Here is a 15,566-nt window from a genome sequence, read left to right as displayed (position 1 = left end):
GCATGATTTCAACAAATTAACTCTTTAAGCCCGATTTAAACTTCTGCGTCGAACGTACGGCATAGCCTGATGTTCACCTCTTCAAAAATGTAACGTGTGCGTCGATGCAAACCATAAGAACTGTGATTGGTCCGCTTTGTGACCAGAGACCTTCCCCCAGCGTGACACAAAAGATATCTGAGGTTGCGTCACATTTTATCCAAGATTATTTTAAGATCTCTGCATTGTATCCACTGTTCAGTGATCGTGTCACATTGTATTTGGATTAGTTTAGTTTTTATGTGAGCATCAACTGTTTTTAAATTCTATTTATTTCATGAAGTTACAAGCGAAAACGTGACTAAAGACATCTGTTTGCAACTTATAAACTCTTATAACCGCTTTTTCTCTGGTCTTTTACTCCCTGTATATTTGGTGTGTGAGTTAAAAGATACTTGTATTCTAATTAAGACCTTTCCGATCTGTATGATGTTTTGACCGCATGTTTGACAGTTTGGTGTACAGTTAACGGAATTAAATCTGTGAAATCGCATGATATATGAAATCATATTTCATAAGAAAATGGAACACTTCTTAATTTTCAGAAGATTAAAAAAGTACCCGTTAAGAGTTGTTATTATATTTTGCTACTTTACTATTTTGCCTATATGCATTGCAAAGATTCTAAGCTTTAAAATAACAAACATTGTGTTGGTCAAGCAAGCTGTTATTTGTTAATTTGATACATTTTTTCAGCATAGAGCATCAAAGAATGCAAAAATATTATTATTATTTAAACCACTCAAAAGCAAGCATTCAGTCGATGCCTGATTTATTGTCTCTCTGCATTGGAAGGCAACATGTATAATAAATAATATGTACCTAAATACTGCACACTTTGTTGAACTCGTTTTTTATGCTATGATAATTTAATAAATACTTTTTATTTCATGAATTACATTGCCTGAAATGTACAGTTATTTCAGAAATTAAGGCATTTTCTCTCAATCCGTCGCAGAATGACGCAGAAACACCAATAAAAGCAAACCACCGTGTTAGGGAACAGCAGGACTGATGGTGAACGAGAGGGATCTGTCTCGCTGTAGGCATGTGCATGAGTGTGTGTGTTTATTTGAGTGTATTTATTTTAGCCTTGGGGAAGGTGCAGTAAAAACACACACATGCAAATATGCATGCACACACACACACACACTTGCCCCAAGGCACTGATGACAAGCGGACATGGTATTTTTAGATGGTGATAATAGAATACAGAGACAAGAAAGAAAGACAGAGTGTGTTTGTGTGTGTGTGTTTAACGGCTGTCACAAAAGAAAAGCAACAGAGAGAAAGATGGCCTTTGTGTCATAGTTTCGATGCATGCTGCACTGAGTACACACACACACACACACACATACACACACATAATGTTATCAAGGCACACCTTCATTTTAAATACATTTAGGCAGGCAAAGCCAAAAATGTAAGGAATTCCGTTCGATTACAGAATACGGTTGGCACTCTTATACAAAACTGACAATCATATTCTACTGCATGCGTGAACGTTGCTAAAGAGTCCTTTGACCATCGTATTAATTGTCGATAGGGTCTTTGTCAGAATTTTGATTTTGATTGGTTACTTCTTTCAGATTGAGATCTCTGATTGGACTATAAACATAGCTCAAGATTGTACACATGATTGTACATATTACCTCATTACCCACATATATGATTCAGCAAGTTCAGCCCAGTTATCATCTTGGATATAAAAAAATATACACTAATGAGCCAAAACATTATGACCATATGCCTAATATGCTGTTGGTCCTCCACGTGCCACCAAAACAGCACCGACGCGCCGAGGTATGGACTCTACAAGAACCCTGAAGGTGTCCTGTGGTATCTGGCACCAAGACATTAGCAGAAGTTCCTTCAAGTCCTGTAAGTTGTGAGTTGGAGCCACCGTGGATCGAACTTGTTGGTCCAGCACATCCCACAGATGCTCAATCGGATTAAGATTTGGGTAGTATTTAGAAGTCAGGGCAACACCTTGTTCCTCAAACCATTCCCAAACAATGTGTGCAGTGTAGCAGGGCGCATTATCCTGCTGAAAGGGGCCACTGCCATCAGGGAATACCATTAGCATGATGGGTTGTACCTGGTCTGCAACAATGTTTAGGTAGGTGGCACGTGTCAAATTGACGTCCACATGAATGGCCGGACCCAGAGTTTCCCAGCAGAACATTGCCCAGAGCATCACACTCCCTCCACCAGTGCATCCTGTTGCCATCACTTCCCCAGGTAAACGGCCTACACGTACATGGCATCCACGTGATGTAAAAGAAAACGGGACTCATCGGACTAGGCAGCCTTCTTCCACTGCTCCAATGTCCAGTTCCGATGCTCCATTGTAGGTGCTTTGATGGTGGACAGGGGTCATCATGGGCACTCTGACCAGTCTGCGGCTACGCAGCACCATACGCAACAGGGTGCGATGCACTGTGTGACACATTCCTCCCATAACCATCAATACAATTTTCTGTGACTTGTGCCACAGTAGACCTTCTGTCGATTCGGTACAGACAGGATAGCCTCCGTTGTCCTCGCGCATAGATGAGCTTTGGGCGCCCAACACCCTGTCGCTGGTTTGTCCCTCCTCTGTCGGTACCACTGTCGGTAGGTACTCACCACTGCTGACTGGGAGCACACTACAAGCCTTGCCGTTTTAGAGATGCTCTGACCCAGTCATCTGGCCATAACAATTTGGCCCTTGTCAAAGTCGCTCAGGCCTTATCTCCTGCCCATTTCTGCTGCATCCAACATGTGAACTGACTGTTCGCTTTCCATCTAATCTACTCAGACACTGACATGTGTTTGGAGATGATCAACATTATTCGCTTCACCTGTGAGTGGTCATAATGTTTTGGCTCATCAGCGTATACATCTATTTATTTCTACACTTACTTTACATGTTTTATGCAACTGAATGTATAAACAAACAAACAAACAAACCAAAAGTGCTAGCTCGTGGCAGTCTAATTAAAAATTGCATTAAAAAAAGCTGTTTAATTCATGGCTGTTATTCTGGTTCATTCATCGCACTGTATATACAAGGTCATTACAAGTACATTGCATTGTTGGAAAAGTATGGCAGGCAGTGTGCATACCGTTAATATAGACATACTGCATAGTACAGAAGTAGTATGAGTAATATGGTACTGTGCTGTTCCGAATCAAAACAGAACCAATTGTTTTTCTGTTCTTTAATTTTCTGCAGGAATCTGTCAAAGAAATACCAGCCTAAGAAAAAAGAGGACGAGAATAAGTAAGTGTAAATATTCTCATTTGTTTTATGATTTCTTTTATGATTGATATCATATTTGTGTGGTACAAAATCCAGATGGATCACATGATGTGGCTTAGCCAGATGTCTGATTCATCATTTTACTTAAATTAGTTTAAGGCAAGACATTCGTGAATACAGTGTTTGCACCGATGACATCATTTCCTGTTTTAGGTACACGTGGTGTCGTGCATTTCATTTTACGCTAAACGAGCTGAATGATTACGCCGGGCAGCATGAGCTCGTCGCAGAGAACATGATATCACAGATCATCGCTGAGCTCACACGATACACACAGGAACTCAAAACAGAGAGGAAAACGGTGAGTGATGTCATGCTAACACATAATCTTAATCTGTTTTTTATTTGACCCTTTTTTGCATTTGTCCATCCTTCAGTGAAAGAAAATACATTCTTAGAAGTATTGCACACCCTCTCTCTCTCTCTCTCTCTCTCTCTCTCTCTCTCTCTGTGTTTTTCTATCTCTTGTCCATAAATAGAGATGCTGTTGTGTGTTTTGATTAAAAGTGTCTGGTTTGTGTATGTGAATTACACTGAGTGTGTGTTGACTGAAACCACAGGCTGTTTTCATAATTTCATATAAACTGATGAGAAATGTTGATATTTATAATAACAACCTGGTTATATATCTCAGAATGACATTCAACTCTTGAGTGGTCGAGAAACAGCTGTAATGGTGTGATTAATATTTACAGACAATTCAGAACTAGTGAGCATTAATAAGGAATGCTTTTTTTAATTTAGAAAATAAGATAAAAGTCATTATGGTATATCAACCTGCAGAATACCGATTTCTAAGCAATGCAATACACACACACACACACACACAGGTGTAGCTATCATTATGAGGACTCTCCATAGACATAATGATTTTTATGCTGTACAAACTATAGATAATATCCCCTAACCCTACCCCTAAACCTAACCCTCACAAAAAACTTTCTGCATTTTTACATTTTCAATAAAACATTGTTTAGTATGTTTTTTAATCGATTTGAATTATGGGGACACTAGAAATGTCCTCATAAACCACATTTATAATATAATACCCTTGTAATTACCAGTTTGTAACCTAAAAAAAAGTCCTCATAAACCACTGAAACCTGCCCACACACACACACACACACACACACACACACACACACACACACACACAAACACACACACAAACACATACACATTCACACACAGCTCCATGGTGTCTCTTTGGCCTCTTTCCCAGAACATTGCTTTTCTCTGTTTTCATCAACTTCTTTCTATTCTTCTCTCTCTCTTTATCTGTCTCTCCATCCAGCCCCACTAGATTGTTAATTCTTGTTTTTGAAAATACTCATTTAATTTTTTTTTTATTATAAAGTGGACCCAAAAGGTATTCGGACACTTAAGCCACACTTAAAAATGTACAAATGTAAGAATGTCATGTCAAACTAACAAAATATCAAACTAAAAATCTCCTTGACACTAATTGGTTAAAAGTAATCACGAAAAAGTTAATTCTCCATACAAATATATGCAACATAGATTATCTATTCAATTGCACTGTATTCAGTTCCACTTCAACTCTAAACATAATATGTATGTGTATGTGTATATATATATATATATATATATATATATATATATATATATATATATATATATATATATATATATATACAGTATATATATCAGACCCCAGTGCTTTCTGTTCAAAAACACTCCTTGTGTTGTAGTTTTGCTAGTTCTGTAGTTTATTTATTGACAAAAGGTAATTATTTAAAAACAATCTTGCACACACACACCACACCAAGTCTTTAAATCCAGACAGCATATGGTCTAGCACTGTAATTCTCTCTTAAACCCATTGTTGAAGAAGCTTTAAACTCACCGTTCGTATAACAGTGTGTGTGAGTGTTTGTTAATAAGAGAAAAAGACAAAGAGACATCTGTAGGTAGGGTGCAGTAATTCAGTTTATTACTGCGGGATGTGAACCTGGGAGGTGCTGAATCACTTTATGAGACTGATCCAAATGAAATCACTATCTGAGCATCTGTAAAAAAAATATTTGGAAGGAAAGACGAGAAGAACAGATATTTGAAAACTGGCACACAGTCTGGTTCTCATTGCAGCTTATTCTAGCCAAGTGTGTGAATTATACAGACTTTCAGCATTTTCAACATTTTTAAAGAAACGAGAATCGCCCACTTAGGCCACGGTCCTAGATTGAAACCTCCATTTTCAGTTGCCTAACGATATTGTTTTTCAAAGTATGCGGTTATGAAGAGCATTTTTTTTTAAAGTCTCTGTTTACGGTGGAGGAAAACGCCTTTCCAGTGTGAATGAGAGGCGTAAATGTAGCGAAATGAATGTGTTTAACATATTATTAAACGAAAACAGATTAGTGTGGATGTGGCCATAGACAGGAAGAGATCAACCACAGTTCATTTTGTTGTTACATACTGTTTAGGGGTTAGTTTATTTAAAATAGATCATACCACACTAATAGACTGGCATGAAAAACAAAAACAAAAAAACTGTCTATACAAATGGTTGTACAATTTGAATGGTTACATTTCTGCCCATCCAAAGTAATAAGTGTAGATTATTTCACAGATACAACTAGAAAACAAATATCGTTTCACTGACAACATTTTCAAGGAAACACTTAAGTAGTTTTTTCTTTTCTTTTTTTTTTCTTTCAAAAATGTACATCATTAACACATTTAATTTCTCTCTCGCTGTCCTTTCTGGCATGTGTGGTCATCTTTATTTTCTTCCTGGTCACGATCTTTCATTTGTGCCAACAATCAAATTTAGCCAAACAGCTTGATGTCTGTATGTGTGTGTGTGTGTGTCTCTGACATCCTTTTCAAAAAAATATATTTAGTCATTTTGTGTGTGTTAGTGGTAGTGTGTTTTCATGGACAAAACAAAAGCAAATTTAGTTTATGGTCATGATTTGACATGGTCAAGAAATAATACTAAAAATTCTTTTTTTGTTTTGTGTTTTGTTTCGGTCTTGTTTTGGATGGTTTGGTTTGGGTTTGTTTTGCTTTACTTTTGTGTTTCGTTTTGGTCTTGTTTTGGATGGTTTGGTTTGGGTTTGTTTTGCTTTGTTTTGGTCTTGTTTTGGATGGTTTGGTTTGGGTTTGTTTTGCTTTGTTTTGGTCTTGTTTTGGTTGGTTTGGTTTGGGTTTGTTTTGCTTTGTTTTGGTCTTGTTTTGGGTGGTTTGGTTTGGGTTTGTTTTGCTTTGTTTTGGTCTTGTTTTGGGTGGTTTGGGTTTGTTTTGCTTTGCTTTACTTTGCTTTTGTGTTTTGGTCTTGTTTTGGTCTTGTTTTGGATGGTTTGGTTTGGGTTTGTTTTGCTTTGTTTTGGTCTTGTTTTGGATGGTTTGGTTTGGGTTTGTTTTGCTTTGTTTTGGTCTTGTTTTGGATGGTTTGGTTTGGGTTTGTTTTGCTTTGTTTTGGTCTTGTTTTGGATGGTTTGGTTTGGGTTTGTTTTGCTTTGTTTTGGTCTTGTTTTGGATGGTTTGGTTTGGGTTTGTTTTGCTTCGTTTTGGGTTTGTTTTGCTTTACTTTTGTGTTTTGTTTTGGTCTTGTTTTGGATGGTTTGGTTTGGGTTTGTTTTGCTTCGTTTTGGTCTTGTTTTGGATGGTTTGGTTTGGGTTTGTTTTGCTTTGTTTTGGTCTTGTTTTGGTTGGTTTGGTTTGGTTTGGGTTTGTTTTGCTTTGTTTTGGTCTTGTTTTGGATGGTTTGGTTTGGGTTTGTTTTGCTTTGTTTTGGTCTTGTTTTGGATGGTTTGGTTTGGGTTTGTTTTGCTTTGTTTTGGTCTTGTTTTGGATGGTTTGGTTTTGGTTTGTTTTGCTTCGTTTTGGTCTTGTTTTGGTTGGTTTGGGTTTGTTTTGCTTTGCTTTACTTTGCTTTTGTGTTTTGGTCTTGTTTTGGTTGGTTTGGTTTGGGTTTGTTTTGCTTTGTTTTGGTCTTGTTTTGGATGGTTTGGTTTGGGTTTGTTTTGCTTCGTTTTGGTCTTGTTTTGGATGGTTTGGTTTGGGTTTGTTTTGCTTTGTTTTGGTCTTGTTTTGGTTGGTTTGGTTTGGGTTTGTTTTGCTTTGTTTTGGTCTTGTTTTGGTTGGTTTGGTTTGGGTTTGTTTTGCTTTGTTTTGGTCTTGTTTTGGTTGGTTTGGTTTGGGTTTGTTTTGCTTTGTTTTGGTCTTGTTTTGGATGGTTTGGTTTGGGTTTGTTTTGCTTCATTTTGGGTTTGTTTTGCTTTACTTTTGTGTTTTGTTTCGGTCTTGTTTTGGATGGTTTGGTTTGGGTTTGTTTTGCTTCGTTTTGGTCTTGTTTTGGATGGTTTGGTTTGGGTTTGTTTTGCTTCGTTTTGGTCTTGTTTTGGATGGTTTGGTTTGGGTTTGTTTTGCTTTGTTTTGGTCTTGTTTTGGTTGGTTTGGTTTGGGTTTGTTTTGCTTCGTTTTGGTCTTGTTTTGGATGGTTTGGTTTGGGTTTGTTTTGCTTTGTTTCGGTCTTGTTTTGGATGGTTTGGTTTGGGTTTGTTTTGCTTTGTTTTGGTCTTGTTTTGGATGGTTTGGTTTGGGTTTGTTTTGCTTTGTTTTGGTCTTGTTTTGGGTGGTTTGGGTTTGTTTTGCTTTTGTGTTTTGTTTTTGTTTTTGTCTTGTTTTGGATGGTTTGGGTTTGTTTTGCTTTGCTTTACTTTGCTTTTGTGTTTTGGTCTTGTTTTGGATGGTTTGGTTTGGGTTTTGGTTTGTTTTGCTTTGCTTTGTGTTTTTTGTTTTGTTTTGTTGTTTTTTTGTTGTTTGTTTTGGTTTTCTTTTTTATTTTGTTGTAAATTTAATTTAATTTTTATATTTTATAATTATAATTTTTTTTTTTGTAAATCCCCAAGAGGACACACACACACATACGAACTTTACAATCCACAGTGGCAAACAACTAAAATGTCAGTTTTTTTATTGTTTGAGAAGAACCAGTTGCTTTCTGGTTTTTGTTGCTGTTGTTTGTTTTTCTGTTTGGTCGCTAGGAAACAGGTCCTTATGTATCTTCTGTGTCTGTTTGTGTGTGTGAGTATTCATTATAAATTATTCAAATAATGTCTGAAGCACTGTCACATCTCTTTTTTTTATGTGTTCACCATGTTTTTCTTGACCTTTTATTTATTGATTTCCCTCAGTGTTTGTAACAGAAGGATTGTCTATGAAGCTTTGTGACTCTTTAGAGCAGTTAGAGAAGAACAGATGTCAGCTTCCCATTTAAGAACAGGTTGACTTCCTCTGATTGGCTGCAAAACACTAAAGACTGATTCCAGATCAGTTATGAATTTAGATTTCAGTTTGTAAGTTCATTTTAATGATCCTGCAGCAAGTAGAAGAATTGGACTGTTGTTGAATCCTTTCCAATCACCTCTTAGGGACAAAGAGGGACAAAATTGTCGCCAAAAGTGAGCTAAATCTGACATAACCTCCCTTTGGCCGAACTTTGGGATGTCCTCATTTGGAAAAACTGTTCATAGGGTTTGGGTTAGGGTCAGTGTGTGGTAATAATAATTAGCTTTACAAAACAACAATATAAGTCTGTGGTACATCCCCGTTTAGATAGCCAAGGAGATGTGTGGGTTGTCAGGTTCATTTGCTTTTTTAGAGATCTGAGAGCATATAGGTCAGTACAGGTCTGTCCGCATAGGAAATGCTCAATGAACCATAAAGAAACACAAAATAGAACATCTTTTGTGTGAATGTTTGTGCATGGTCTAAGACTCTTGATCGCTATGCTAGACAACTGGACTTCTCCATTCAGTGACTCCAGTTTTGCTTTACCCATAATGCTGTGTGCAGCATAGAGTTACTTTAATTCACACTGCATGCCTGCATTCCTTATTCAGTCTAGAAGACTCAGCTGTGAATACTAAACACATTCACATTCTTTCATTCAGTTACACAATCTGTCTGTATATTGTTCTCACTCATTTTCTCACTGTCACTCCCTTTGTCTTTTCTGAACATGTTCACTGATCCTGGTTCAGTCTCCCAGCAGAGAGACACCAGATTATAACAGCGTAAACTATTGACACACAGACCCAAGGACAGAAATCTGTGGGAGTGTTTTTAGGGCAGTGTGTCTGTTGAGCGGCATTCGAACAAGTGTTCACTGAAGTGTTCACCGCAATTCTTAACACTTTTTTTTGACACATTATTTCATTTATCTGTGGATAAGGAAAAAAAAAAAAAGCTTTTATTTCCAAAGTGGTACTGTCACTAGACGACACTCATTGAATTTCACATGAAGGGTAATGAAGTTATGTGACAACAGTTTGTTTATCATTGCATAATACATGCTGATTTTGATGGTCTACTAATGTATGGTGCGGTCTCACTCTCTGTATAGTACACAGGAAATTGAGTCTAATCTGTGTTATTAACAGATATGACCGTCTATGTACACCTGTTTGTAGTTCAGTTGAAAATTAACTAAACTATGAAACATTTAAAAAAATGTAAATGGGTAATTAAAGAAATGCAGGTGTACAGTGGGGGCAGTCATACAAGTTATAATTTTTTTTTAATTTATTAGTTTAAATAATAATAAATACATTAAAATAATGAAAACATTATCACTAAATTATTATAACTTTATATATATATATACACATATATACATACAGTATACATATATACACAGTATATATATATATATATATATATATATATATGTGTGTATATTGCTTGGCCTTGTGCTTAGGGTCATTGTCCTGCTGGAAAGGCCGAGAGCGTCCCATGCGCAGCTTTTGTGCAGAAGAATGCAAATTGTCTGCCAGTATTTTCTGATAACATGCTGCATTCATCTTTCCATCAATTTTCACAAAATTCCCCGTGCCTTTACAGCTCACACACCCCCAAAACATCAGTGAGCCACCACCATGCTTCACAGTGGGGATGGTATTCTTTTCACTGTAGGCCTTGTTGACCCCTCTCCAAACATAGCGCTTATGTTTGTGACCATAATGCTCTATTTTGGTCTCGTCACTCCAAATTACAGTGTGCCAGAAGCTGTGAGGCGTGTCAAGGTGTTGTTGGGCATATTGTAACCGGGCTTTTTTGTGGCATTGGTGCAGTAAAGGGCTTCTTCCTGGCAACTCGACCATGCAGCTCACTTTTGTTCAAGTATCGTCGTATTGTGTTCCTTGAAACAACCACACCGTCTTTTTCCAGAGCAGCCTGTATTTCTCCTGAGGTTACCTGTGGGTTTTTCTTTGTATCCTGAACAATTCTTCTGGCAGTTGTGGCTGAAATCTTTCTTGCTCTACCTGACCTTGGCTTGGTATCAAGAGATCCCCGAATTTTCCACTTCTTAATAAGTGATTGAACAGTACTGACTGGCATTTTCAAGGCTTTAGATATCTTTTTAAATCGTTTTCCATCTTTATAAAGTTCCATTACCTTGTTACGCAGGTCTTTTGACAGTTCTTTTCTGCTTCCCATGGCTCAGTATCTAACCTGCTCAGTGCATCCACGTGAGAGCTAACAAACTCATTGACTATTTATACACAGACACTAATTGTAATTTAAAAAGCCACAGGTGTGGGAAATTAACCTTTAATTGCCATTTAAACCTGTGTGTGACACCTTGTGTGTCCGTAACAAGGCCAAACATTCAAGGGTATGTAAACTTTTGATCAGGGCCATTTGGGTGATTTCTGTTATCATTATGATTTAAAAAGGAGCCAAACAACTATGTGATAATAAATGGCTTCATATGATCACTATCCTTAAAAGATCCTTAAATTTTTTTGCATGATCAATCATATTTTCAAAATCAATGCCAAAATTTCACAATTTCTGCCAGGGCATGCAAACTTTTGAGCACAACTGTATTTGAAATATAATTTTTATTAATTAGTTTAAATAATAATAATATTATAACTAAATTATGCATATATATATATATATATATATATATATATATATATATATATATATATACACACTGGTGGCCAAAGGTTTGGAATAATGTACAGATTTTGCTCTTATGGAAAGAAATTGGTACTTTAATTTACCAAAGTGGCATTTAACTGATCACAGTGTATATTCTGGACATTAATAACGTGAAAATGTATGATTACAATTTAAAAAAATAAATAAATCAGAACTTCTTAAACTACTTCAAAGTGTTCTCATCAAAAAATCCTCCATGTGCAGCGATGACAGCTTTGCAGATCCTTGACATTCTAGCTGTCAGTTTGTCCAGATACTCAGGTGACATTTCACCCCACACTTCCTGTAGCACTTGCCATAGATGTGGCTGTCTTGTCGGGCACTTCTCACGCACCTTACAGTCTAGCTGATCCCACAAAAGCTCAATGGGGTTAAGATCCAGAACACTCTTTTCCAATTATCTGTTGTCCAATGTCTGTGTTTCTTTGCCCACTCTAACCTTTTCTTTTTGTTTTTCTGTTTCAAAAGTGGCTTTTTCTTTGCAATTCTTCCCGTAAGGCCTGCACCCCTGAGTCTTCTCTTTACTGTTGTACATGAAACTGGTGTTGAGCGGGTAGAATTCAATGAAGCTGTCAGCTGAGGACATGTGAGGCATCTATTTCTCAAACTAGAGACTCTGATGTACTTATCCTCTTGTTTAGTTGTACATCTGGTCTTCCACATCTCTTTCTGTCCTTGTTAGAGCCAGTTGTCCTTTGTCTTTGAAGACTGTAGTGTACACCTTTGTATGAAATCTTCAGTTTTTTGGCAATTTCAAGCATTGTATAGCCTTCATTCCTCAAAACAATGATTGACTGACGAGTTTCTAGAGAAAGCGGTTTCTTTTTTGCCATTTTTGACCTAATATTGACCTTAAGACATGCCAGTCTATTGCATACTGTGGCAACTCAAAAACAAACACAAAGACAATGTTAAGCTTCATTTAACGAACCAAATAACTTTCAACTGTGTTTGATATAATGGCAAGTGATTTTCTAGTACCAAATAATAAATGGGCTGGTTTGAGTATTTCTGTAACTGCTGATCTCCTGGGATTTGCACACACAACAGTCTCTAGAATTTACTCAGAATGGTGCCAAAAACAAAAAACATCCAGTGAGCGGCAGTTCTGTGGACGGAAATGTCTTGTTGATGAGAGAGGTCAACAGAGAATGGTCAGACTGGTTCGAACTGACAAAGTAACTCAGATAACTGCTCTGTACAATTGTGATGAGAAGAATATCATCTCGGAATGCTATTCTGAGATGCGGGTTGGCACTGTTTTGCCAGCACGAGGGGGACCTACACAATATTAGGCAGGTGGTTTTAATGTTGTGGCTGATTAGTGTATATATAAACAGTACATATAAAACACATCCAACATTAACTCTGAGATTTTAAATTGATATTTAAAGAAATGTAGGTGCTAGTCTCACGAAATGGTGGCGTAGTGGACTAAAGCACATAACTGGTAATCAGAAGGCTGCCGGTTCGATCCCTACACCACCATTGTGTCCTTGAGCAAGGCACTTAACTCCAGGTTGCTCCAGGGGGATTGTCCCTGTAATAAGTACACTGTAAGTCGCTTTGGATAAAAAGCATCTGCCAAATGCATAAATGTAAATGTAAATAATAATTGGTTGATATAATAAATAATATTGATTACTGGTAATGATAGTAATTTATATTAGTAACAAAGTAATATACTTGACAACTATAAGAAACAGAGTATCTTTCAGCACAAACACTGTTGCATGATTATTTAAATATATTTTCCTGAAGCTGTCTTGTGAGCAGTCACATGTTTATTAGAGTACTGAATGTTGCCTTTAATGGCTTCTTGAGCAGATCTCAGACCTGTATCAAAAGCTGCTCTTTATCTGTGTGTCACTGAGTGCTTTGTGTGGGGGAGAGTTGAGTGTTGGCCAACTGAACACTTTCACTGGAGTGCTTAGGCCAAGAGCAGCCTTTAAGAGAAACACACACAGAGTGAGATCACACACACACACACACACACACAAATTTCTCCCTCTCAGGTTCAGACATACTGTACATAATATGACCACAAACATTTCTCATCAAAATCTCCCAAGACTAAATTATCTGAGTAATGCTAGCGACGTTAATTTTTATAGCTCTTTACTCTTACAGTATGTCAACAATTGTCTCTTTTGTGTCTATTGTTTTTCTCCTAAAGAATTCCAGGTTTCTTGAGCTGTGAAAGAGAGACCTCTTTACAAAAATAATCATCTGGGAATGTGTTTTATATTGATTTACACTGAACTATGATGGATCTTGATAAATCATCCATTCTTTTCTCTCGCAGCATTTCCATGATGGACGAAAGGCGCAGCAACAAATCGAAGCCAGTTGGAAACAGTTGGAATTGGTGAGTTGTCACTTTGTTACTTTGGAAGTCAATAGCATGTCATTTTGATATTTACCTTGTTACTGAATGATTACTATTTTCTTATATCATGTCCAAAGAATACCATTGTACTTGTTAGTACATACTTGTTTTAGGTACTTAGTAATGTGTAGTTACAGACTGATATATTGGCCAGGCCAATGAGAGCGAGAGAGAGAGAGAACAGGACAGTATTGCCTGTATATGTCAGTGTTTAAGAATGATCTCATTGTGTATGTGTGTGTTTGTATGATTACGTGACTGGGTGACGATTCAGTGGTCACAGTGGACACAAATGTTAATTGTTAGAGAACGGATAAACAAGTAGAGTTAAACACAAAGCATCCTATGAACATTTATTATACTGCAAAACTTTAGAGATCTGTTACTTGTGCCTTACGCTTGTGTGTGATTGTGCTTATTAACAAATGTAAGTATACTTAGACCAATGTGTTCTACTAAATGTTTTAATATGTGTGTGCAGTGTAAGAGGAAGTTTGAGAGGGATTGTAAGGAGGCAGACAGAGCGCAGCAGTATTTTGAAAAGATGGACGCAGACATCAACGTTACAAAAGCAGATGTGGAGAAGGTAAGATTGTGTGTGTTTGTTTGTTTGCTCATTTGTTTATTTTTGGAATGTCTCCTCCACACATACATTATTGAAGTTTCATAATTGGATAATCATTAAATAAAAAGAAAGAAAGAAAGAAAGAAGGATGCATGGAGGGATGCATGTATGGATGGATGGATGGATAGATGGATGGATGGAAGGTAGGTAGAAAGAAAGAAAGAGAGATAGGAAGGATAGATAGATGGATAGATAGATGGATGGATGGATGGATGGATGGATAGATGGATGGATGGATTGATGGAAGAAAGAAAGAAAGGATGGATGGAAGGAAGGATGGTAGGTAGAAAGATAGGAAGGATGGATAGATAGACAGATAGATAGATGAAAATAAAGTGTGATTGATGGATGGAAGAAAGAAAGAATAAAAGAAAGAAGGAAGAAAGAAGGATGGATGGATGGATGGAAGGACTGAAGGATGGTAGGTAGAAAGATAGGAAGGATAGATAGATGGATGGATAGATAGATAGATAGATAGATAGATAGATGAAAATAAAGTGTGATTGATGGATGGAAGAAAGAAAGAATAAAAGAAAGAAGGGAGAAAGAAGGATGGATGGATGGATGGAAGGACTGAAGGATGGTAGGTAGAAAGATAGGAAGGATAGATAGATAGATAGATAGATAGATAGATGGATAGATAGATAGATAGATGGATAGATAGATAGATAGATAGATAGATGAAAATAAAGTGTGATTGATGGATGGAAGAAAGAAAGAATGAAAGAAAGAAAGAAGGATGGATGGAAGGAAGGTTGGTAGGTAGAAAGATAGGAAGGATAGATAGATGAAAAGAAAGTGTGATTGATGGATGAAAGAATGAAAGAAAGAAGGATGGATGGAACAATGGATTAATGGAAGAAAGAAAGAAAGAAAGAATAAATAAAGGAAGGATGGCAGAAAAATGGATGGTAGAAGGAAGGACGGAAGAAAGAAAGATGGATGGATGGATGGATGGAAGGAAGGAAGGATGGTAGGTAGAAAGATAGGAAGGATTGATAGATAGATAGATGGATAGATAGATAGATAGATAGATAGATAGATGAAAAGAAAGTATGATTGATGGATGAAAGAAAGAAAGAAGGAAGAAAGAAGGATGGATGGAACAATGGATTAATGGAAGGAAGAAAGAAAGAAAGAATAAATAAAGATGGCAGAAAAATGGATGGTGGAAGTAAGGAAGGAAGGGAAAAAAAAGAATAAATGAAGGAAGGATGGCAGAAAGA

The 15,566-nt window shown here is 36.9% G+C and overlaps 1 protein-coding gene across 15 annotated transcripts in view; it reads left to right on the top strand.

Annotated features, from left to right (window-relative positions):
- Window positions 1-15,566, top strand: part of LOC127430978 (formin-binding protein 1-like) — a 93,680-nt gene that overhangs the window by 40,256 nt on the left and 37,858 nt on the right. For all 15 annotated transcript variants that reach the window (XM_051681126.1, XM_051681123.1, XM_051681120.1 and 12 more), the window contains 4 exons: window positions 3,257-3,304; window positions 3,497-3,644; window positions 13,632-13,694; window positions 14,197-14,301. In XM_051681126.1, the coding sequence (XP_051537086.1) occupies window positions 3,257-3,304; window positions 3,497-3,644; window positions 13,632-13,694; window positions 14,197-14,301 (364 nt within the window). The remainder of the gene's footprint in view (window positions 1-3,256; window positions 3,305-3,496; window positions 3,645-13,631; window positions 13,695-14,196; window positions 14,302-15,566) is intronic.

This window comes from Myxocyprinus asiaticus, chromosome 40 (assembly GCF_019703515.2).
Source record: "Myxocyprinus asiaticus isolate MX2 ecotype Aquarium Trade chromosome 40, UBuf_Myxa_2, whole genome shotgun sequence".
NCBI classification, from domain to species: Eukaryota; Metazoa; Chordata; class Actinopteri; order Cypriniformes; family Catostomidae; genus Myxocyprinus; species Myxocyprinus asiaticus.
This window is presented reverse-complemented; position numbering and strand designations above follow the sequence as displayed.